At 37.1% G+C, this 23042-nt stretch overlaps 4 protein-coding genes across 4 annotated transcripts; 3 read left to right on the top strand and 1 right to left on the bottom strand.

The window, feature by feature from the left end:
• Positions 1-1074: 1074 nt before the first annotated feature.
• Positions 1075-2215, bottom strand: LOC137746850 (uncharacterized). The gene is made up of 2 exons (XM_068486862.1): positions 1823-2215; positions 1075-1140 (listed from the first exon to the last, which is right to left on the bottom strand). The coding sequence occupies exons 1-2, from the start codon at positions 2213-2215 to the stop codon at positions 1075-1077; spliced, it is 459 nt and encodes a 152-aa protein (XP_068342963.1).
• Positions 2216-6649: 4434 nt separating this feature from the next.
• Positions 6650-10939, top strand: LOC137747198 (uncharacterized). The gene is made up of 8 exons (XM_068487255.1): positions 6650-7009; positions 7205-7335; positions 7919-8876; positions 9315-9406; positions 9523-9597; positions 9742-9803; positions 9875-9944; positions 10126-10939. Exons 1-8 carry the CDS (start codon positions 6820-6822, stop codon positions 10840-10842), a joined length of 2295 nt encoding a protein of 764 aa, XP_068343356.1. The 5' UTR covers positions 6650-6819; the 3' UTR covers positions 10843-10939.
• A 1046-nt stretch (positions 10940-11985) lies between these two features.
• Positions 11986-14538, top strand: LOC137747087 (transmembrane 9 superfamily member 11-like). The gene is made up of 2 exons (XM_068487097.1): positions 11986-12130; positions 12346-14538. Exon 2 carries the CDS (start codon positions 12367-12369, stop codon positions 14338-14340), a length of 1974 nt encoding a protein of 657 aa, XP_068343198.1. The 5' UTR covers positions 11986-12130; positions 12346-12366; the 3' UTR covers positions 14341-14538.
• Positions 14539-15553: 1015 nt separating this feature from the next.
• Positions 15554-20368, top strand: LOC137747071 (adenylate kinase 5, chloroplastic). Its single transcript, XM_068487077.1, has 19 exons — positions 15554-15824; positions 15933-16034; positions 16302-16430; positions 16515-16649; positions 17025-17171; positions 17315-17389; positions 17495-17588; positions 17865-17902; positions 18014-18142; positions 18247-18282; positions 18350-18430; positions 18513-18651; positions 18814-18893; positions 19019-19084; positions 19212-19241; positions 19316-19425; positions 19694-19831; positions 19933-19962; positions 20050-20368. Exons 1-19 carry the CDS (start codon positions 15627-15629, stop codon positions 20072-20074), a joined length of 1782 nt encoding a protein of 593 aa, XP_068343178.1. The 5' UTR covers positions 15554-15626; the 3' UTR covers positions 20075-20368.
• Positions 20369-23042: the final 2674 nt, after the last annotated feature.

Below are 23042 nucleotides of genomic sequence, written 5' to 3'. Positions count from 1 at the left end.
TGCTTCTGCGTTATGTTGTTTTGGACTCATAATTTTTAAGAAGCTGCTTTCACTTACCAAACACAAATAAGACCCCAACTTTTTTAAGAAGTTACTTTTAAAAAAATTTAAGCAACCCCAACCATTCCTAAGAAGATAGTTAAATTTGAACTCGAAAAACAGTGGATTGAGAAAAATACCTCATTCATCAATATTATTTCTTTATTTAGGTGCCTTGTATCTTTCGATGAATCAATTTATTTAATTTAACGACTAAAAAAACAAAAAAAAGAGTACAGAGAGAAAACCTAGAGTGCGGAAATTATTTTCCTCTTTCTAATTAGGTATATTAAAATGACAGATTGGGAAGCATAGACGGAGGGACATGAGAACATGGATGGTATTTCACTTTGTGCGTCATTTATTCTGTTTGTCCATTTTCTTTTTCCTATTTTTGTTATCTTTATTAATTAATGAAATTATCTTTGTCAACCAAAATACGGTGAAAAGATAACTTAGTTTTCTATCATACAAAAAAAATGATGGCCAATAATGTAATTTCACATGTCCAAATTTTACTATTTTTATTGAAACCTCGCCTACAGATGATGTTAAAATATCTTTAATATTTAAAATAAAAAAACCAAAAACCAAAAACAAAAACCTCCAACTCCTCTCACGTTCCCTCTCCCTCTCTCCATCTTTCTTTCTCATTTTCTAAAAAAATGTGTTCATACACATAAGGTGTGTAGGCAAATGCTAGTAATATTTAATAAAAGTTGTTTTAGAATTTGTTGAACATGGTGGTGCAGCCGACTAAACATCCCATCCAGCCTATAGAGATTTTTAGTGTGCAGGGTTATTGCAATCGGTACACTAACTGTAATATTATAATTGATGAGAAATTTATTAAAAAAAATCAAATTAATTATATTATGATATTTAGCGTACTGAGTAATGTTCTTGGCACATTAAAAAATTTCTCTTAAAATACGCCAGTTGGTGTTTGAATTGTATTGTATAATGTATTGGTTTTATTAACTATTTGGTAATTAAACACACTCAAAGACTGAAAATTACAGGTTTAATCTTTCGTTATGTTAACGGCTCTCCAAATTCCAATGCATTGTTTAATCTAGATCGAAGAATCTCCAAATGTATCTGAAAAAGGTTTATTTGCAAGTCACAGTTTAATACATATGTAAGTATATTATACACATATGTCCGCTTACGATTTATTTGTTGAACTGAATGTTACAAGTAAGAAGTCAAAAAAAAATTCCATATACTTGTATGCTTTTGGCACCGGCTCCAATTATCAACATCTTGAGAAGGGTTACCCAGCAATGTAATTTGTCTGACACCATCTAACAAAAACATGTGACCTGTTATGTTATATTTTGGTCACTCTCGATCCCACGTTGATTCCCTCCAATATAAAAGACAGCTCTGCCAAAGTTCTTCTTCAATAGCTCAACCCACAATCTAGCTAGATCCCCAAATTGGGTATTGAAGGAGAGTAAGGAAGAAGGGGATCCAAGATTTCATATTTGCAGTCTAAAACTGCAAATTTGGAGTGAAATTGACAAAGCTGGATAGAAACAAATTAGAATCCAATATTCTGTTTAGTGAGTTCAAAACAGAAAGAGTGCATGTTCTTAACCAAAATACGATGATTGCCAGATAAAAAAAATGGCACTGATATGATGATGATCAGAAAAACTTACAAACCTCTCTGAGTAAACTCAAAATTAGATTTAATTACAAAACTTGATTATCCCATAATTATTGATCAAACAAAGTACACTTACTGTACTGATCAAATCACAAACATACATCAAACCTTGAAGAGAACAATCTCCTCCTCATCCTCCTCCTCCTCCTCCTCCTCATCGCACAAAGTATCCAATTGTTGATGCGACTGCCGCCGCTGATGTAGCCGCCCGATCACATGGTGGTGCTTAGCCGGCGAGGAAGACGGCGAGGAGTGCACAGAAGAACCGGCTGAAGCCACCAAAGCCAAGTTCCCTTCGCTCCAAGCCCGCCTCAGCGGATAGGACACTTTCTTACTCTTAGGCCCTCCGTGGGTACATTGCTTGTTACGTGACTTGTTGTGTAGGGCACAGCCACAGTTGCGGTGGTACGGGCGCCGCTCCACTCCAATATCCAATTCTGATAAGCAACCCTCGTACACGCACCGGAACAGCCCGTCCGCGGCAGCTCCTGCAGCGGCCATACGACAAGTTTTAGGTGTTCGTATTGAATACGTGTTACAGGTCACAAATAAACACAAACGACGTGTTTATGCACCACCGCCCTCTATAAATGAAAAGTTACGCGTTAAGGGACAAAGGGGGGCATTTATAGGAAATGGGGTTGTTGGTTGTTATATAGTGAAAAACGACGAGGGGTGGGGGGTGGGGGGAAGACGAGAGAGAGAGAGAGAGAGAAGTTGGTTGTCAGCTAGCTGGGTTGCTGGGTTGCTGCGTGTGATGTGTGAGAGCATATGAGGCAGTAATTCAAGGGTTGAAGGCGTGTGATGTGGGTCGGTCGTAGACTGAGTTAATTTTTGGCATGCTTGTACATGTGGGCGTGTTTGAGTGGAAATATAGCTATGAGTTAGGAGAGAAATTAGGGAGTGAAGTTAACAAGAAGAAATTAATTAGATACTCGCAATTAGTTAGCTATACTTTTCTGAGTGATTTTACACAGTTGTATGGAGTTATTAATCTATTTATATGACCATAAAAGAGTATATATAGGTCATTTATGCAAAGGGATTTTTATTTTTTTTTTGAAAAAAAAGAAGGGGATTAGGTGTAGAACCCACTCCACATCAAATCACAACGGTCCGAACCGTTCATTTTGTAAGTCTCGATTCATAGATCATCATTACAAAAATTCAATTTAATCTGAAACCATTGACCTATATAATTATCAACATCATATTTCATTGTTTCTTATATAACAAAGTATTCGTTCAACTTGATAAATAGACGGTTCGAATCGTTAAAATTCGATGTGATGTGGACCCCACAACTAATCTCCATTTTTATAAAAAAAAAAATAAGGATCCTTTCTCTAAGGGCTTCCTACACACACACACACACACACATACACATGCATACATGCATACATGCATATATATATATATATATATATATAATTGATGATATATTAATTATATTGCTCATGCATATCATAGCACATGAATTAACATGTATTTATATTGTTTTTTAAATGACTAAAAGTGTTTTATGACATTCGAAAGTATTTCTACTTGCACTTGGCTAAAAAAGTTTTAATTTGTTTTTGCTAAAAATGTTCATGAACGTATATGCATTTTTAAAGACCCGGTCTCAAACGCGCTCCTACTAACACCATATGATAATGTGATTGTACGCATTCTGGAAAACTAGAATTCTGATTAGGTCACTTTAAATCCAAACTCATTATATATATATGAGGTTAGGATTAGCTTAGCAATTATCCATCTTTGTACTTGTTTGTAGGTGTGTTTGGTATATTGTAGCTGCCGCCTATAAAATATCTTGTTCACCAATCATGCTAAAGAACTATTTTTTTGGGCAATTTGTGGGATTAACTAGCCAACTAGCTAGCAAGATTACTTCTCAAAACGAAAGATCAACTTTCGTGGGGCTACTGACTTACTTGTGTCGATGAGAATTGTTACTTTATGAGCGATCAACAAATTTATAATATGAATGAGCAATATGCATTACGTAAATGAGAGATAGTAGATTTTAAAATATCAGTCATATTAATTTTCATGTTATAATATGAGCGGTCAATAAATAAGTATACCAAACATAAATGATTAAAACACCATCTTACGAATGTCTTTAAACATTTATAACGAATGAATTGATACAACAAAATAAAAACATTTGTAGCGGGAACTAATTGACTTCACTGCTGCTTCCACCCAATTCTTGCTGGACACGTGTCTGAGTTTTGATTAAAAAAATCAAAACTTGAACATGTGTTCAGCCATAATTGGATGTAAACAGCAGCTATTGCTGAATTTGCAGCAGTTAAATTTAGTTTTATGTAGTGTACGTAGGATGCATTTTGAAAATTGTTGAACAAAACAAAGAAAAAAGGATGCTTGTAGAAGATTAAAGCACATGCATATGCGTTTTGAGTCCTTTGGTTTCAACACCAACACCACCAAAGTATTGTACTGTTGCTTGGGATTAAGAGCCAGCTTTGATTAATCAAAGATGCAAATGAATATTTATATTAGCTTAATTAAAGAACGGCTTTTTGGTCAAAATTTTGAGATTGACGTAGTTCCTCATTTTGATTTTCTAACAATGAAAATTGATAGAAATGATACTTAAGTGTGACAAATTCAAGAATCACTTTTATCGATTGCACATTCAGTAATCATTTTTATCGATTTTCAATATCAGAAATCAAAAGAAAAGTTATATATGTCAACATCAACAATTATTTTAGCTAAAAAGAAATAATAATCAAACGGTTGAGATTTTACGTTGTCAGAAGGGAGGTAGCATTTTGGGAATCTGGGATCGGGTCTGGGAACCAAAGTAGCATGCAGCGACAACTGGACGGATACTTCTGCACCGCACTATCATGTGAGCTAAGCAACCCATGTAAGTCTTGGTAAGGGATGCCAAAACTTCACCATCGATCGCAGTAGTAAAAGAGTAAATGCAATCTACTGAAGGGGAGAAAGAAAAGGGCAGAGAGAGAGAGAGAGAGAGAGAGAGAGAGAGAGTAATTGGGCATGCCAATGCCATACCTACGTGCTATGCTTGGACTTGGAGATTCACGTAGTCGTATACTAGAATTACTTCGTGTTACCAACTCATTTATCGTAATGTTATTATGTGTTGTTATTATTAGTAGCTAAGGAGTTCATAGTTTATCAAATTAACGATGTTCATTAAAGAATATATATCAAATACATGTACATATCCAAATACCAACATGATAGTAAAAACAACAATTTCAAAAACATCAAACTAAAACGAACAAAAGTCGCGCAAACTACTAAAGAACTCACTTCACCAAAATCTTGCATTGCATAATCCGTATCCAAGCTCGTCACCGAAAACAATCAAATCCTATACCCCTAAAAATATAGAATTAGTGGAATAAATATACTGTGTATTTATATGTACTACGTTACACAGATAGTCAGAAAAATGCATGTAAGAACTTCCCCTACCCTAAACCCCGAAAGTCAACATACAGATAAAAATGCATCCAAGGTGGGATATGTGTGTTAAAAAGTTAATAACTTAAAAAATAAAATTTCTCACCACTTATATAAAAATATATGATGTACCACTTGTATTCCGATCACAATAAAAAATTTCTTTACGAGAAGAGGAAAAACAAACTTTCCAGTTAATAAAGTTGGCAAAATCTAAGCTAATATGCCCACCTGTGGTCACATCTATTTAAATCATGGGAGGTAGGTTCTTTCTATTTCTTCCAACTGCCTTTGCTTGTAAATATTAATTAAAAAATATCACCATTAAATGGGAACCAAAGCCAGCCAAGAAAAAGATTCAAACAAACAACCTTCAAACCCTAACCACCATATATGTAACCAACTAATTAGTATAGGTAAGACCCTCAGTAATCTTTATTAATTTCCATCTCAGAAGTATCAAATTTGATTTGATTGTGCTAGAAATAAAATATGATATAAAAGCGAAAGTGAAGAATAGAGAGAGACGAGAGAGAGAGATTGGGAGAAGAAAATCAAAGTGTGTACCTTCATTACCATTCGACGCCTTTATATAGGTAACAGTAACTTGAAGGAAAAACCCCAGTATCTCTAATTTACATCAATGATCGATAAGATTAACTAATATTACACAATTGGTTACGAATATGGACAACCACATAGACATAAATATTTGCAACAGTACTCCCCCTTGGATGTCCGTACGTTAATGAAGTTATGTCCACTTTAAATGATAGTTACCTCAATAAAACCTTGCTTGGAAAACCCAATGGGACAAATCTAAGTAAAGGAGAGAAATCGAGCACAATTTTGGAAACACTGGTAAGGTGTTGGACGCACATAATGTTGCCTAGCTAAAACCTTGCCCCAAAAAAAAAAAAAAACTCAGTAGGATAAAAACCCGGTCGAAGAGAAAAGAGCACAATGCGCTTATATGTACATTATACCACATTGTCAAAAACTCCCCATCATAAATAACTCCGCTAGATAAGTGACTCCCCATGATGATAGTAAGCCTTGATTTGATTGATCATCATTGTCGATTTTGAAGTAATGTGAAGAAATTGAACTTGAGTAGAACTTGACTCTTGAAAGCGCGAAAGTTTATCAAGAATTGACAACAGCCGTTTGTACTCCTTCAAAGAACAAATAAATACAAAATAAAATATAAGATTCAAAATAAATTAGAAGTAGTTTATTAAACTCCATAGTAAATATAAATAGACCATATATACAAATAGCCTCATAGGGCTTTCAATAATCTTATAAAAACATGAATTCCATCAAGAGTATGTTGTAACAATATAACTTTAGTTTGAACTAATAAGAATACTCGTTAAGACAATTTATACCAAACTTGTATAGAATAGGCATTGACTGTTTGCTTTGAGCTTTGGGCTCGAATCACTTTTGGTTTGGGCTTGAGCCTTTTGCATCATGTCCATCATTTTAATCTAAAGCATATTCCTACTGCATCCTCCTCAACAGTCCGCGTTGAACCGCGCACGCTTCCGTTGGTTTGCGGATCCAAAACTCTGATATCGGACCTTCCGTCTCTCTGTGGCGGCGACAGCGCAAAAGCTAACAGGGCAGCCATGGCTGGAGGAAGAGGAAGAGGCAGAGGAAGAAGAAGACCCCACATCAACGACAGCAGCAACATAAACGGTAGCAGCGGCAGAAGAAGAGCGTCGTCCTCCTCCTCCTCAAAGTCCAAATTTCGAGGAGGTCTGTTCGTGGAAGGCGGCATTTTATCCGATTGGTCGTCCCCTCAAACCGATCAGCGAGGTTGTTCCTATATCCCTGTCGAAGGATCATACTTTGCTAATTTTTTGTTTGGTTTCCGGGAAAATAATGGGAACTGGGATTCGGAACGGATGTTTTGATTCAGTTATAACTTATAACTGCTGAGATAGCCAATATGTTTCCAGATTGAAAAGATTCAAACTTTTGCTGTATTTAGTTTTGGGTTTTGAATTTCAGGGAAAACTCCGAGTTCTAGCAACAAATCTACGTCAAAATCAGTAGCAAAAGCAGCTTCTGGGTCGAAAAGTGATTCTCGGAGATCAAATGTTACCGCTATAGGATACCAATACCCTTCTGTTGAATTTCAGGTGTGTCCTTTTGGCTCAAAAGCTTCTTCCTGCAGTTAATTTTTTTCAATAAAAGCGAAAAAGTTTCTAATTTTCCTTTGTACTCTGTCTTGCTAAATGCAGTTTTAGCTGTCTAAGATGACATTTAAATTAAGTTTCTGAAAATTTATTTAATTTAATGGATTGGGTTCTAAGTTGTGATGAAATTGTAGTTACTAGCATTTTGTGCTTGTAGTGAAGAAAATATTACTAGAGCTACGCAGTTAACTATATCGTCATGCTCTCGTTTAGGTAAATTATAGTTCATCGGAAGGTTTTATTCTTTCTTTGAACAGTAGTTAGTTCGTGGGGAAATTTTTAGTATGCTTTTAATTTAAGTTGCTGCAAGCAATGTTTGAAGCATAATGTATTCACTTGTCAAATGGCTACAGGCAGAGGGTCTTTGAGGTTCCCTTTTTTCTTTTTCTTTACTGGTGAACTTGGAGAATGTTTACGGAGATAATATGTGAATTTATTGATGCACTGGGTATTCTTTTTTGTTAACAATTAAGTAGCAGCGTTGGTTCTACATTCATGTAGTTTGGATATGCTTTGGTTTGGACAGGAGGGTTTCTATTCAGAATTACGCGAAGGCAATGATGCAGAAAAAGAAATGGACGAGTCGTGCCCTTTGGTTTTAGTTGATTACGAGGATACCCAAATTTCAGCTCACGCGTTCCAAACACAACCGTCAAGTCCCAATGAAGTGGAATTTACTTATCACTATGGTTCAAGTTTTGTGTTAGGTGAAAGTTCTCATAGAGGGCTAGGGTTCTCTGAGGAACTTGGGGAAACCCCAAGTGGCGTTGAAGATTCCTCAAAGCAAATGGAAGAGCCAGAAGATTCATGTTTTGACTTGGAGTCTTCTGAGAAAGATGTGGAAGCCAATGACAGAATGGATTGTGAAGTTGGCGATGAGATGGCTGAAGAGATGCCAACAGAGATGTTGTCGCCCAAGAAGAACTCAGGCTTTTTGTCAATTGGTGGCATGAGATTGTACACCCAAGATATTTCTGATGAAGAAAGTGAAGAAGAAGAAGAAAATGGAGAGTCACTGTATGAGGGAAGCTCAGGCTCTTCTGAGTCTGGAGAACGACTTGGATCCTCTGAAAGTGAAGACTCTGAAGAAATGTCTGATGGTGATTCAGATATAGACGATGATGTTGCAGAAGATTATTTAGTGGGAATTGGTGGGAGTTACAACATTTTAAGTTCCAAATTTTTGGTAGAACAGGATTTGGATGAGCCGGATAAGAATAGCTCTCGGAGGAGTGGCTTTCATGAAACTTTACAGAAGTTGGGCGGAATTGCTCTTCAGGATGCATCTAGGGAATATGGTATGAAGAAGGGCCAGTCACAGAAGAAATATAATGTGAATGAAAGACGTGCTCGGTCTTTGGCTATAGATGACCTAATGCTTGTAAAGGATCCAAGAAAGCATACAAAAAAGAAGCCCGTTGCTAGGTTTCCTCAGTCCTGGCCTGCAAAAGCTCAAAGTAGTAAATTTTCAAGAAATTTTCCTGGTATAAGATTGCTAATATATGCTTTTCTTTCTCAGTTTTGCTTCATACGTTTAGCTTGGTTAACATGTGTCTGTTCCATGAAAGGGATGTGATCTGGCTCTGGCTGATTCAAGTTCATAATGAATATCAGCGGATTAAAAACTTATTACTTTTATGTGCTTTGTCTTTTCAGTTGGAGAAAAGCAAATGAGCTTTCTCATATTTTTCATAGTTTCTAGTATTCCTTGTATCCTTTAGATGAATATGATGAGAAGTGGATAGTTATGAACTTAGATCTCAAGGGTATATTTTCCCACTTATCATGGGTTAATAAATGTTTTGAGGACTGTTTGTATATGAGAGACAGGATTCCTGTATGATATTCTAATAATTTTCAGTTGATTGTCATTCATGCCTTTGTTTCATGCTAGTTATTGTTCTGACTGACTTTCCATTCAGGAGAAAAAAAGAAACACCGTAAAGAAATGATGGCTGGGAAGCGTAGGGAGAGAATGCTGCGCCGAGGTGTTGATCTTGAGCGCATAAATTTGGTAAACTTCTTTATTGTTTTCAGTGAAGTTGTGGGCTGATCGGTAACTCATGGAGGATATATTGTGCAATGCATTATAGTTGGATTGTATTACAGCTCTATTCTCTTCTATTTTAGAAAATGGAGCAAATTGTTTTGGATGGAGTAGATATGTTTTCTTTTCAGCCTATGCATTCCCGGGATTGTTCCCAGGTATGGAATTTTGATTTATCTCCTTAATTTGACGTTTATAATTTATTCGATCCTTGTAGTTTTACCTTTTGCGCTTTCTGTGGGCACTTCATGTTCGTCAAGTGTTAGCCTTTGTTTGATAGTTGGTGCTTTTGAATATTTTAGGTGCAGCGATTAGCCGGAATCTATCGCCTAAGGAGTTCCTGCCAAGGATCTGGCAAGAAGAGGTAAGTCAGTTTGTTTCATTAATAATGGTTATACAAAGAAAACATGGAGTTGATGTTTTTTCTTTTCCCAGGTTTGTGACTGTGGTGCAGACACAACACACGGGCATGCCATCGGCAAGTGATAGACTTCGTCTTGAAAAGGTTAATCACATTTCATGGTTACAAGTTACAATTAGTGTAATGCATGGTCTGGCTCTGCGTTTTTCATATTTTGTGTTTCTCATTGCCCTTCTGATTCTGCTCTGAAAAATAATCACTATATACTTTGAATTTCTACGTACGCAAGTGCAGCAAAATTCAGTGATTGTTTTCTATATTTCAGCTGATTGGAGCTGACATGGAGGATGCCGATTTCTCTGTCGTTGAGCCTGGTAGAGACAAAAGCAGGTCAAGGAAAACTGGAAAAGGAACTGATTTTAAGACACCGGAATGTAAACAACCCAGCCAAAGAAAGCCGAAGACCTCAGCCAAACGTGGCAGCGGAAAAATTGATTCATATGCTAATGCACCAGTATCTTTTGTGTCAAGTGGTGTAATGCAATCAGCGACTGAAAGTGTAACTGTTGACTCAATAGACGCAAGTTGCAAAGGCAAGGCTGTTGCTGAGTCAACTGAATATCATTCGTTTGAGGTACACACTAAGGGTTTTGGATCGAAAATGCTGGCTAAAATGGGATATATCGAAGGTGGTGGATTAGGAAAAGATGGACAGGGCATGGCTGCGCCCATTGAAGTGATCCAACGACCTAAATCACTTGGGTTGGGTGTGGAGTTCTCCAGCCCCATTGAGATCCCAGTCAGTAGAACACCCCCAGTCAAGAATAACGCAGTAAAGAGTAACCCGGTAAGAAGCAGATCTCAAACTCAGAGTCAAAGAGTCGGAGCTTTTGAAAGGCATACCAAAGGATTTGGCTCGAAGATAATGGCGAAGATGGGATTTGTTGAAGGCACGGGGTTGGGGAAAGATTCACAAGGCATTGTCAACCCTCTATCTGCAGTCAGGCTGCCAAAGTCGAGGGGATTAGGTGCCTCAGGTTAAGTTATTTTTAATTTATATTTGCTTACTTGTAGAACTTTCGTCATTGAAAATAAAACGTGGTAGGGTTACCATCAAAGGCCGCAAAGTTTTAAGTGTCTTCCTTACGAGAAAACCTTTTCTGCCCCGGTTTTACTGCCCCTAGTTCGCCGTCTTTCCATCTCTCTCCTCACGTGATAGGCCAAATGAGGAGACACGAAGGGCTGTTGAAACCGGGGCAGGGAAGTATCTGTCCGGTTCCTTCTTCGGGGCTGGTTTCAAGAGCCGTGGTCCGCGGAAGTACTCTTCATCCATTTGCATCTGAATTATCTTGCAAGCAATCGTATGGTGCACCAAATTTGTGATTCCATTAGATGGCACTGGAAATTGGAATTGCCTCTCCACCTTCATTTTGTTTATTATTAGTTGAATAGGACTTATCATATGCACATGAAAGAATAACATCAACTTGTCTAATTCGACACAATCTGAGGACAAATTGTTTAAAATATGGCCAATGACACATATGCTGGCTTGGGCCAGTTGTTAACGTCTGCTCGTTCTTTTGCATCTGAATTTGAATAATCTTGTATCGTCTTCTCGTTTTATGGATTCAAATTTGAATCCTCTGTTATCGAAAAGTGAAAACGATTAATTTACAGGCTATGTATGATATCTTACATGGTCTACTAGTTTTATGTTTTTCGACTAGGAGGAGAAATCCGTTGACTAACTCATGAATCCTAGTGTTTGATTCTTGGTAGTTTTAATATTGAAGTTTATACCAATTGGACAAAGTCATATCAGAATATTAAATTTACTTCATGACTTAAATAACGTAGCATCTTGTCAATTATTCAACAATATGCATTCTTTGTCCAAAAGATAGAAACAATATAGGTAAGTCTCACTAGTGAAGGGTTTATCGCAAATTTTACAAAAATCATATGCAACATGACCTGTTTCTTTATTTGATTTCTAATCTCTCTAACCGACGTGTTAATGACTTAACAACAACGTTCTCAAATAAATAAATGTGACAAAATATAAAATAAGTCTCACTGGGGAAAAATTAGGCAAAATGGCAATTCTAGGAAAATGACATAAATTTAATTAATTAAAATGGTAAATGGAGAGCCGAGATCTGTCCAGAAAAAGGCCAAAGTTTGGCACTCTTTTGAAAATCCAACCTTATAAAACTTGCACCCCAAACTCCTCTCACTCGCATCTGCGGAGCTTCGAGATCTCGCTCGGCTGCTCCACTTCTCAGAACGCGCTCTTCAGGTCGTCCATGTCTGATGCTCCAATAAAGGTCAGTGCAGATCCTTCCTCATTTCATTTGGGTAAAAACAAAAAGATGGAGTTTTTATATCCTTTGCTGCTTGTTTGGTTGTGTATAGATCTTTACTGATGTGCAAGTTGTTGATTAGCTTTTGTGATTGAATTTTGGTTGAATTTGAAAACCCATATGGAAATTGTGCTGATTTTTTGTTTTTGTTGCGTATTTTCACTTCTGGGTTCTCCCAGATCTGACTCAAACATCGAAGAATGGACGTTTCTCATCGATTCACGATCTGTGCTTTTACCATTTTGTTGATTTTTGAATCCGGATATGGGTTTTACCTTCCGGGTAGTTATCCTCACAAGTACCTTGTTGGGAGCAACTTAGGGGTGAAGGTGAATTCTCTGACTTCCATCGATACCGAACTGCCCTATAGCTATTACAGTCTCCCCTTTTGTCAGCCCCCAGATGGTGTTAAGGACAGTGCCGAGAATCTCGGTGAGTTCCTTATGGGGGACCGCATTGAGAGCTCTCCGTATCGGTTTAAGATGCACACCAATGAGACTGAGATCTTCTTGTGTGAGACGGGTCCGTTGTCGGCAGATAAGTTCAGTCTCTTGAAGCAGAGGATTGATGAGATGTATCAGGTCAATCTGATTCTTGATAATTTGCCTGCGATCCGGTATACCAAGAAGGAGGGATTTTTGTTGCGGTGGACAGGGTATCCTGTGGGAATTAAGGTTAAGGATGTGTACTATGTGTTTAACCATTTAAAGTTTAAGGTGCTTGTTCATAAATATGAAGAGCCCAACGTAGCACGTGTGATGGGTACTGGCGATGGGTCGGAGGTGATCCCAGCAGTTGCTAAATCAGATTCAGATGAGCCTGGTTATATCATTGTTGGGTTTGAGGTGATACCTTGCAGTTTCATGCACACTGTGGATTCTGTGAAGAAGTTGAAAATGTATGAAAAGTACCCTGCAAAGATACAGTGTGATCCCACCACTGTGGCAATGCCGATTAATGAAAAGCAGTCGGTCGTGTTCACATATGAGGTTGAATTCGAGGAGAGTGACATCAAGTGGCCCTCACGGTGGGATGCTTATTTGAAGATGGAGGGATCCAAAGTCCATTGGTTCTCTATTCTCAATTCTCTGATGGTGATTACTTTCCTTGCTGGTATTGTCCTTGTGATCTTCTTGAGAACTGTTCGGCGGGATCTTACTCGTTATGAAGAGCTTGACAAAGAGGCGCAAGCACAGATGAATGAGGAGCTGTCTGGCTGGAAGCTTGTTGTAGGGGATGTTTTCCGTGCTCCAAGCAATCCTGCCCTGTTGTGTATAATGGTTGGTGATGGTGTTCAGATCCTTGGGATGGCAGTGGTGACCATACTTTTTGCTGCTTTGGGGTTCATGTCACCTGCTTCTCGTGGAACACTTGTTACAGGTATGCTGTTTTTCTTTATGATCCTTGGTGGTGCAGCTGGTTATGTTGCTGTTCGTCTTTGGAGGACAATTGGCTGTGGAGATCACAAGGGATGGGTTTCGGTCTCATGGAAGGTTGCTTGTTTCTTCCCCGGAATTGCCTTTTTGATTCTGACCACCTTGAATTTCCTGTTGTGGGGTAGTCACAGCACAGGAGCCATTCCCTTTTCTATCTTTGTTATTCTTCTTTTGCTGTGGTTCTGCATTTCTGTTCCCCTTACTCTTGTTGGTGGATACCTTGGGGCCAAGGCACCTCACATAGAGTACCCAGTTCGAACCAATCAAATTCCTAGGGAAATCCCTGCGCAGAAATACCCGTCCTGGCTGTTGGTTCTTGGGGCTGGCACTCTCCCCTTTGGCACCCTATTCATTGAGCTCTTCTTTATCATGTCTAGCATTTGGATGGGCCGTGTCTATTATGTGTTTGGGTTTCTCTTCATCGTATTGATCCTTCTCGTTGTGGTCTGTGCTGAGGTATCTCTGGTTCTAACCTACATGCATCTTTGTGTGGAGGACTGGAAATGGTGGTGGAAGTCATTCTTTGCTTCTGGTTCGGTTGCCATATACATTTTCCTGTACTCCGTAAACTACCTTGTCTTCGATCTCAAGAGCCTGAGCGGACCTGTCTCTGCAACTCTTTACTTGGGGTATTCGCTCCTCATGGTTGTGGCGATCATGCTTGCGACAGGCACAGTCGGGTTGCTCTCTTCATTCTGGTTCGTGCACTACCTGTTCTCTTCGGTGAAGCTGGACTGAAGAATGTTTAGCAACTCAAAAGATCGGCACGTAAAGAAGAGTTACCGGTGATCAATCGTGGAAGACAGAGTGCAAACTTTTACAGATGTTCTATCCTGTGTTACTTTTCATTTTTATCGTGTTAGGGAACTTAGTTCGTTCTAATAACAATGTTTCGTCCAGTTTTGCTAAATTCTTTAATAGATGAACATCACACCATCGATTATAGCTTGATACGGACGTTTATTTGCCTTCAGTATTTTTGGAATCTAAAAATATTTTCTCTGAAAGCGGTTTCAGTCATTTAAAAACACTTTCAAACGAGTTCGTAGCTTTCAAAAAGGGAGAATCCGATTCGAATCTTATACCTTAAAAACATACGTACTCCAAATTGTGTCTGGTTAAAAATTTTGCATTGAGAAGGGTTTGTCCGGCCACTCAGGAGTACCCGATTTTGTTTGGGACTATTTGTTTTCATCGTTGTCTAATCTTCTTCGAGGGCGAAGATTGATATCTAACTCTTTAACGCTTTTCTCAACCGCGAAATTCGATCATTTGTCAACTGTAAAACTTAAAATCTCTCGCTTAATGTAGTACTAAATGACTGATATAGCACTTTTAGCCCTTAACTTTTCACTAGGACATTCAAATGTTGTTAGCATTTTTTTTTAATAAAAAACAGAGTAATTGTTTTTTTTGTCAAACGTTATTAGAAACACTTTTATGCATCTGAACTCTTCCTGAGAATTTATTTTCTTGATGGAAATAAATTAGCGTTGTCATCATTAGCATCCAACTTTTCTAATTCATCCAATACTAAATAAATTTAATAGACCTTGAATAGTAATGTTTTTCAACGTAAAGGCAATACGACATGATACACAAAGTATTATAATACAAGTGGTTGGATACTTAAAAAAATTTTTGAACCACTTGTATTATAACATTTGGTGTACCTAATCATATTCCCGTTACATTAAAAAAACTTGAATAGGGTATCTAATTCCACCGCTAAAATTTCCAATCCAAACTAAATTTTTTTGGAATTTGAATATTTTTTCGAAAAATATTAAATGCATTTATAGATTACGAGAATTCCAGAGTTTCGGCTCCCAATCGTATATAAATGGCTCGGAGGACAAAAATGTCAATCCAACTCGAGAGTTAGAGCCTTTTTCAACAGAGAAAACCAGAACTAGTGGTGTCAGTTTTTCCGTTAGCTTCAGCCGCTTATACTTCTTAGCCTCCTCCCTCCCACTCCCTCTCCTTCTCTCCCTATCGTTCACACACAGAGAGAAGAACAAAGAATGTTGCTCCACTCTCTCTCTCCTCTTCACTCCTCCAATGTCTACTCTTCCTCTGTCTTCCCTTTCTCTCCCTCTCCCTCTCTCTCCTCTTCTTCTTCTTCTTCTTCTTCCTCTCTCTCCCTCGAAACGTCTTCGAACCGTATCTGCTCTCTGCGACTCTACAGCAATGCCCATTTGAGGATCACCTACAAATCCAACGTAGAGAAATAAAAAAAGACATTGACGTTGTGTTTATGTTTATGTCAATTTTCTCTTCTTCTTAATCAACAATGTTTGTGGTGAATTTTGTGCTCCGTTTTTTGGCAGGGACTGAAGCTCAACTGTTCTCTGAAAGAGCCTCTGAAGGTGATGATATCCGGTGCACCGGCGTCCGGCAAAGGCACTCAATGTGAATTGATTGTCAACAAGGTAACCATTTCAGGATCCGTTCGGGATTGCTTCTTTAGCAAACACTTGTTTTATGCTAGAAGTGCTTTTATTATTAACACATTGAAATCTTTATTAAAAATCCTAGTGCTTTCCCAGAAGGCGCTTCTATGACCCCTAAACGCTTTTAAGTTTTTCTGCTAAACATAGGCAGAAGCTTTTGATGTCAAAATGTACTTTTAGCCTCTTTTAGCCGTTACAGAAGTAGTCCCAAACGGGCTATAATATAGAAGGCCTTGCATTCTTCAGTTTGGATTGGTACACATATCAACGGGGGACCTTCTCAGAGCTGAAGTGTCATCCGGGACAGAAATTGGAAACAAGGCCAAAGAGTTCATGAATGCCGGTCGTCTGGTCCCCGATGAAGTCGTGACAGCGGTATTATTCCATGAACTCATCATGACTGAAAATCTCACATTATTCGTAATCGTATCATAGATTCATGGTCACTTGCTTTTGTAGATGGTGACAGCACGGTTATCATGCGATGATGCAAAGGAAAAAGGGTGGCTTCTTGATGGGTATCCGCGGAGTTTTAACCAAGCGCAAAGTCTGCAAAAATTGAAGATTATACCAGATGTGTACATTGTGTTAGATGTATGTGAGTCTCATAAATAACAAGTGTTATCTGCTTAACCGATTGCCATCAAAACTTTATCTGCAAGTAACCTAGTTTCATATTCAATTCTTTCTTTCGAGAAGCATTTAAGTCATCGTTTAAAGGAAGCTGACTAAATCTTCTAAGTTTGCTTAATTTCTGATGATGTATGTTAGCTGTTTCATTTGATTCAAACTCATGAAATCGTAGTTTTGTGAGCGACATTTGAGTAGAAAATCATTCATTTTCTAAAACAAGTAGTTTTGTATGTGTAATATATAGAAGTTATTTCGATTTGTCACCTCAATTCCTTCTGTATGAACTTTGTACAAATAGAATTGATCTTTACATAGTTTTTATTCCGTAATACACAGGTTCCTGATGAAACTCTAATCGACAGATGTGTTGGAAGAAGGCTAGACCCAGTTACAGGGAAGATCTACCATATAAAAAGTTTCCCTCCGGAGACTGAGGAGATTAAAGCAAGACTTAATACTCGTCCTGATGACACCGAGGAAAAAGTATGATTTGAACATCTTGAATTTCTAATTTCTAATTTCCAGTAACTTGTGAGCGATTTCATATGTTATGTGGCAAAACTTTGGAGTAGTTAAACTCAATTAGTGCCTCAAAATCTTTTGAGCTTATTCTGTTTTCCGTCTAGGTGAAGTCGCGTCTTGAAATATACAAGAAAAATGCAGATTCAATCTCAGCCACATACTCGAGTATCATGAAAAAGGTGTTTGTTAATTGACATCTTGTATATCATTTTTCCTTTTACCATTGTTGTATATGAATCTGTGTAAACAACTTTATGCTTTACACTATATCGTTTGAAACACAGATCGATGGAAACCATTCGAAGGATGTTGTTTTCGAAGTAATAGACTCTATACTATCGCAAGTGCTGAAAGACAAAGAAACCAAGATCAAATTAGGTAATTCTTTTCAGAATCTGAAGCACATTGTATGAGTTTCGCTGACTTAAATGATTAATACTTGGAACGGAGTCTTATTCTGTTTTCGGTCACGTTACTTTTACCAAAATGAGTTTTCAAATTTCAATCTTGCATGATGATTTTTATATGCATCTAAAGTTTGAAGAGAGCAGTGACCTAGTAAAATCATACTGAAATTCGAAATTTTCCGTTCTCCACGGATTAACTTGACGTTTGTGGTTTGTCAAATTCCATCTCTCTCTCTCTCTGCACTAGGAAAAAGTTGGAGTGGCTCAAATCCGTCTTCAGTTGAGGTATATGTCTAGTTAATTCAGTGTGACTGTTTAGCTATCGAATCAGCCATCGTTAATCCAGATAAGTAATATGCTATGGTTCCGTTTAATTTTTATTTCACAATTTTACAGGATAGCTGGAGGGGAATTCCTACTAAATTGAATAACGTTCCACATTCTCGAGAAATCAGGAAATATTTCTATGAGGATGTGCTGCAGGCCACAAAAAGAGCAATAAACGATGGAAGAACTCGACTAAAGGTTTCTTACTGGTCATTTCTACTTACGGTGCATCTATGATCATATATAAAACCATTGGTCTCGAAAGGCATGTTAAAGTACACATCTTATTTCCAAATTGGCAGGTAGAGATCAATATTCCGGAGCTGAACCCAGAAATGGTAAGGGGGGCATATACCTTAGTTTTCTCAAATCTGTTTGGAGTTGACTATATCTTATGATCAACAGGATGTTTATCGAATAGGAACCTTAACGGAACTTGTTCGAACTATTGCTCTTTCATTTGCCGATGATGGGAAACATGTCAAGGTAATTTGATCCTGGTGGTTTAGATTAGTGACCAATGATGATTTAAGCTTTGCTTGCATTCATTCAAAATTTTCCTTGTCAGGTTTGTGTTCAAGGCTCGATGGGGGAAGGCGCTCTTGCTGGAATGCCATTACAGCTTGCTGGTACTCGAAAAATCTTGGAGTTCATGGACTGGGGTGAATACGAAGCTATGGGGACGTTCATCAACATTGGTTCTATAGGTACAGAAGTGTTACGCATCCGTCTGCTAAACAGTTGATGTTCATTTTACTTCAGTATATTACATTATCCGACTTGCCTTGAGACATTAGATTCATGATCTTCCATTATAAATTCACGAAAAATGTATACATCAACGCAACATTTCTACATATCAAGTGCAGGTGGCAAAGAGGTAGAAGAGCAAGATGACCTGTTTATCTTAGTAGCTCCTCAAAATGCTGTTGGGAATTGTATTATTGATGTAAGTATATATATCTCGAGGGTCGAAGACTCCACGACTATATTCATAGGGAGCAAAATTGTACTTGACATGGCTTTCTTTCTACCCTTCTGTTGTTATTAAGAGCCCTTTGCTTAAATTTACAGGATCTAAGAGCCATGACTGATGCTGCCGGGAACCGACCAGTAATTCTTATCAATCCTAGGCTCAAGGTTCAGTTTCTATGCTACATCTGATGAATGATTTGTGCTCGGGATTGCTTAGAGCTGCAAGTGTTAAGCAACGCTAAGAAATTTCTTCTCTTTAAGTGGACATACTGATGACATTTTTAAATTTCAGGATTTACCCGGTTCGAGTGGAATCATGCAAGTAAGTGAAGAACTCTCAACTTGAATTAAATTCTTAGAAACCGATCAGTTTCTTGACTATGTCTCGTTCTATAGACCATGGGACGCGATAAGAGATTGGAGTATGCTTCATCATTCGAAAATTGCTATTTCTTTCGGCTTCTCTATTATGCAGGAACCCAGTATCCAATTATGGGTGCTCTCCGGTAAGCTTAGCGCAACTTTCTAACTCCACTACTTCCATTTACTTCTCTCGCACACTCATAAATACATGTGTTTGAGGTCGTGAAGAATTGTCTCACATCGGAAAGTTAAAAAAAACTTGCATCCAGGGAATCTGCAAATGTACTAGCTTGCAACGCAAGAAAATGGGTCAATTATGTTATTTGTCTCCTGCAATGTGCCTGAAACGTTACGATCTTATGTTGGTTGACATGTTTAAGTGTTCTCATCACTTGTCACCTCGTGTTTTAGGTTTTCTTACCCGTATCGCTATGAACTGTACAAGAGGGTGGAAGATCCTTACGGGAAAGAGAAGTACGTAATACTGTCTACATTCCCCGAAAAGCCAAGTATTGATGAAGTAAACGATGCATTTGAAGGAAAGCCTAGGTAACTCTCTCGTTGAAGATTATATGTTCGTTATTTTCGTTTAATTTGAAAGACCGGCCTTTCCCTGACCGAATGTTTTCATTTCGATCAAACTTTTGCAGAAATGAAAGCAAGAAAGCCGTAGGATTTTGGTAAGAAATTAAACGTTCAAACACTAGCAGAAGTTTATAGGTACAATGTTCTGCTATGCTGTTTTAACTGTTTTCTTTGCCTTGTAGGGGATTCTTGAGTGGTATATTTTGATGTGGAATCTTTAGGAAGGTGATCGGGGACTGAAGAAAAAACATGTAAAATATGTCTCATCAGCAAGTTCTCACATAAGAGCCGCGATCTAAGCATACGGGGGTAAAGAGTGAATGTTGTTAACCAATTCAGCTACGTCTGTGTCGCTTGCAACATGTTTTCTTTTTGTATTTGTGCTCTATGCATTCATTGCGTGTGTATAAATGTATATGTATATGTATATGTATATGCATGATATATTCATACGACCATTAGACACAAAACTAGTTATTTATAATTTTATATCGAACTTGTCATTGATAAGAGTTGAACTTAAAGGAGTTTCCTTTCACAAATTAACAAAAAAGAAAAAATAAATAAAGAACCTCAATTTGCAGAAGCCAGACAACTCACCAAGTGATCAATACGTGGCTCACACACAGCTCAATATATCATATATGGCATGAACCACTGGATAAGACCAAGAGTAAGGATATTAAATAATTAGAAATTCGTTTTTTTTTTTTTTTTTTTTTTGTATTAAAAAATGATAATGGATTAAGCGAGTCGAGCTATGCATAAGGTTTAGTTGTTAGACTATAATAGTAGAAGACTTACTTTCTACACAAAGCAGAAAGAATAACTAAGATCCTGAGATTAGCTATCAACTACAAGCAAGCTACTTCTTTTCCACTAAGAACGAGTAGAAAATTTTAACTCCTTGAGTAAGGTTGTTCTTTTTTTTTTTTTTTTTTTTTTTTTTTTTAAGGGAGATTGGACCTCATAGATTATCACACCAACACGCAACATTATGCATATATTAACTCCTTGAGTAAGGTTCTTTTTTTTTTTTTTTTTTTTTTTTTAAGGGAGATTGGACCTCATAGATTATCACACCAACACGCAACATTATGCATATATATATACTTCCTGCTAATTAATTATGGAAAAGACTTGGCTGCTGAAGAATTCAGCAGTCAAGTCCAGTTCATTAATTATAATATTGAGTAAAAACCTAACCTTCTCATATTTGGAAACCTAATCAACTAACACAAATCATTCTTCAGCAGTTAAGTTTAGTTCATTAATTATAATATTGAGTAAAAACCTAACCTTCTCATATTTGGAAACCTAATCAACTAACACAAATCAAATGAGATGGTGAATGCTTTTCTTTTTCTTGGTTTTCTTGATAAGTAAGAATATATGACAAATTTGCAAGTATCATTTTATTTTTATCATCCACTCACACTGAAGTTTCAGTAAAAGCAAAAAAACATCTCAAATTCTTGAATGGATCGTCACAGTATGAACCAGGTGAATAAAAAATTAGGTGTATAATTAAGGATATGACGAACAAGAATTCTTGTATACTATACTTGGGTCTAATATTCTGAAAAATAAAAAAAGTTGTTGTGAATTATAACATGCTCTATGTTTACAAATATAATTTTATAAACAAATTAAACCCCTCTAATAAAAGTTACAACTGGTCGCAATTCAGTATCCAAATCATTACAACTATATATTATTTTTGCATATCCATGAGCAAACTTGAAAACTTCTGTAATCAAATGAAGATCAGATACCATTAAATCAACTAATCACGTGTTTAGGAAATTCAACTTTCAAAACTTTTCTACGGTACTTGCATATATATACTTAATACATTAAACATTTAACGATCAGGTATGCGATCTAAAAAGGATAATATCATATATATATATATATATATGTATATATAAACGTATCTAATTGTTAAATAACAAATATATTAAATATATGCATGTATGCTAACCAGTTTTCAAAATAAGAGAATTAAAGAAAACCTTTGCAGTTGCTTTTAAAGATTGCCTAATATTTTCATGCATCATTTTGCTTCATTTTTTTTTTTTTTCCTACCACTTATGATTGCCTTGCAATACTAGGACCAAAATGACCGGGATATTCCACAAGAATCAATCAACACACAAACAAGACTAACTCCGGCGTCCTCACGTTTTCTACCCACTACCACTTTTTTTTTTCCAAACCTACTACCACATTTCAGCTTCCTTAATGATTCCGGATTCTCGTTGAATCCTCTTTGTGAGAATTTCAAAGATCTATAAATCGTGTCGTTCATCGTATATTGTACGATCAAAAATTATTTTATTTAAAATTAAAAATAAATAATACTTGACAACGATATATAATAAAGACAGATTCATATATTCTCAATATTCTTACAAAAATGATCTAGAAAGGAACCTGTTGGCACCTTAATCTCGCTCTCTTTTAAGTGCCAATCATACACACGTTGCCCTTACAGTGGATGTTGAATTGACCCCATAAAGCAAATAAAGTATAATATTAAGTCACTCCCACAACAATCATTCAATGGTCGTACTCACCAACAACAATCATTCAAGCCCGCAACCGTCGGCTGGACGAGAAATTGTTGAATTGTATTGATAGGATCATTTAGTATAATTGATGCAAGTGGTATAATATGTGAAGTGGTTATAGGACCCTGGATTTAATATGTATGGTCCTGATATACGACTATCTAATTTAACCAATTCAAATGTTATAATATGTGAATTGGCTATAAGACGTGGATTTATACAAGAAGCTGTAGAATTTTGTTTCAAATAGAGAAATATTAGTTGAGATTAGTTATTCGGCAATGGTCGCGTGCAAGGTACTTACTCTCTTCCAAAGATGTGAGGACCTTCACATCCAGAAACTCCCTTCTCATCCCTCCTCCAACAATTTTATTGATAACAAATGAAAGTAAACGAAAAAGATAAAGACGGGGGACTATGCCAAGACCGCAAAGATAGAAACGATCAACGAAAACGATAATAAGAACAAAACAAAATGTCACGAGCATGAGCAAAGGCTACAAAATTTGGAATCGTAGATCACCATACAAGCATAATTATCTGCCACAAAAAAAGTTAAAGTATCTGCAACTTAATTTTTTTATCCATAACTATGTATACAC

This window comes from Pyrus communis, chromosome 10 (genome assembly GCF_963583255.1).
Source record: "Pyrus communis chromosome 10, drPyrComm1.1, whole genome shotgun sequence".
In the NCBI taxonomy this organism is placed as follows: domain Eukaryota; kingdom Viridiplantae; phylum Streptophyta; class Magnoliopsida; order Rosales; family Rosaceae; genus Pyrus; species Pyrus communis.
Note: the sequence above shows the minus strand (reverse complement) of the source record. Positions and strands in the feature narration are given on the sequence as shown.

Excerpts from the sequence above, each read along its gene's own strand:
- LOC137747071 (XM_068487077.1), top strand. The coding sequence starts at position 15,627 with ATGTTGCTCCACTCTCTCTCTCCTCTTCACTCCTCCAATGTCTACTCT. Across the intron at positions 18,283-18,349 it reads CGGAGCTGAACCCAGAAATG|GATGTTTATCGAATAGGAAC; the intron begins GTAAGGGGGGCA and ends TATGATCAACAG. Across the intron at positions 19,963-20,049 it reads AAGAAAGCCGTAGGATTTTG|GGGATTCTTGAGTGGTATAT; the intron begins GTAAGAAATTAA and ends TTTGCCTTGTAG.
- LOC137747198 (XM_068487255.1), top strand. The coding sequence starts at position 6,820 with ATGGCTGGAGGAAGAGGAAGAGGCAGAGGAAGAAGAAGACCCCACATC. Across the intron at positions 9,598-9,741 it reads ATTCCCGGGATTGTTCCCAG|GTGCAGCGATTAGCCGGAAT; the intron begins GTATGGAATTTT and ends TGAATATTTTAG. Across the intron at positions 9,945-10,125 it reads ATAGACTTCGTCTTGAAAAG|CTGATTGGAGCTGACATGGA; the intron begins GTTAATCACATT and ends TCTATATTTCAG.
- LOC137746850 (XM_068486862.1), bottom strand. The coding sequence starts at position 2,215 with ATGGCCGCTGCAGGAGCTGCCGCGGACGGGCTGTTCCGGTGCGTGTAC. Across the intron at positions 1,141-1,822 it reads AGGAGATTGTTCTCTTCAAG|ATACATTTGGAGATTCTTCG; the intron begins GTTTGATGTATG and ends AACCTTTTTCAG.
- LOC137747087 (XM_068487097.1), top strand. The coding sequence starts at position 12,367 with ATGGACGTTTCTCATCGATTCACGATCTGTGCTTTTACCATTTTGTTG.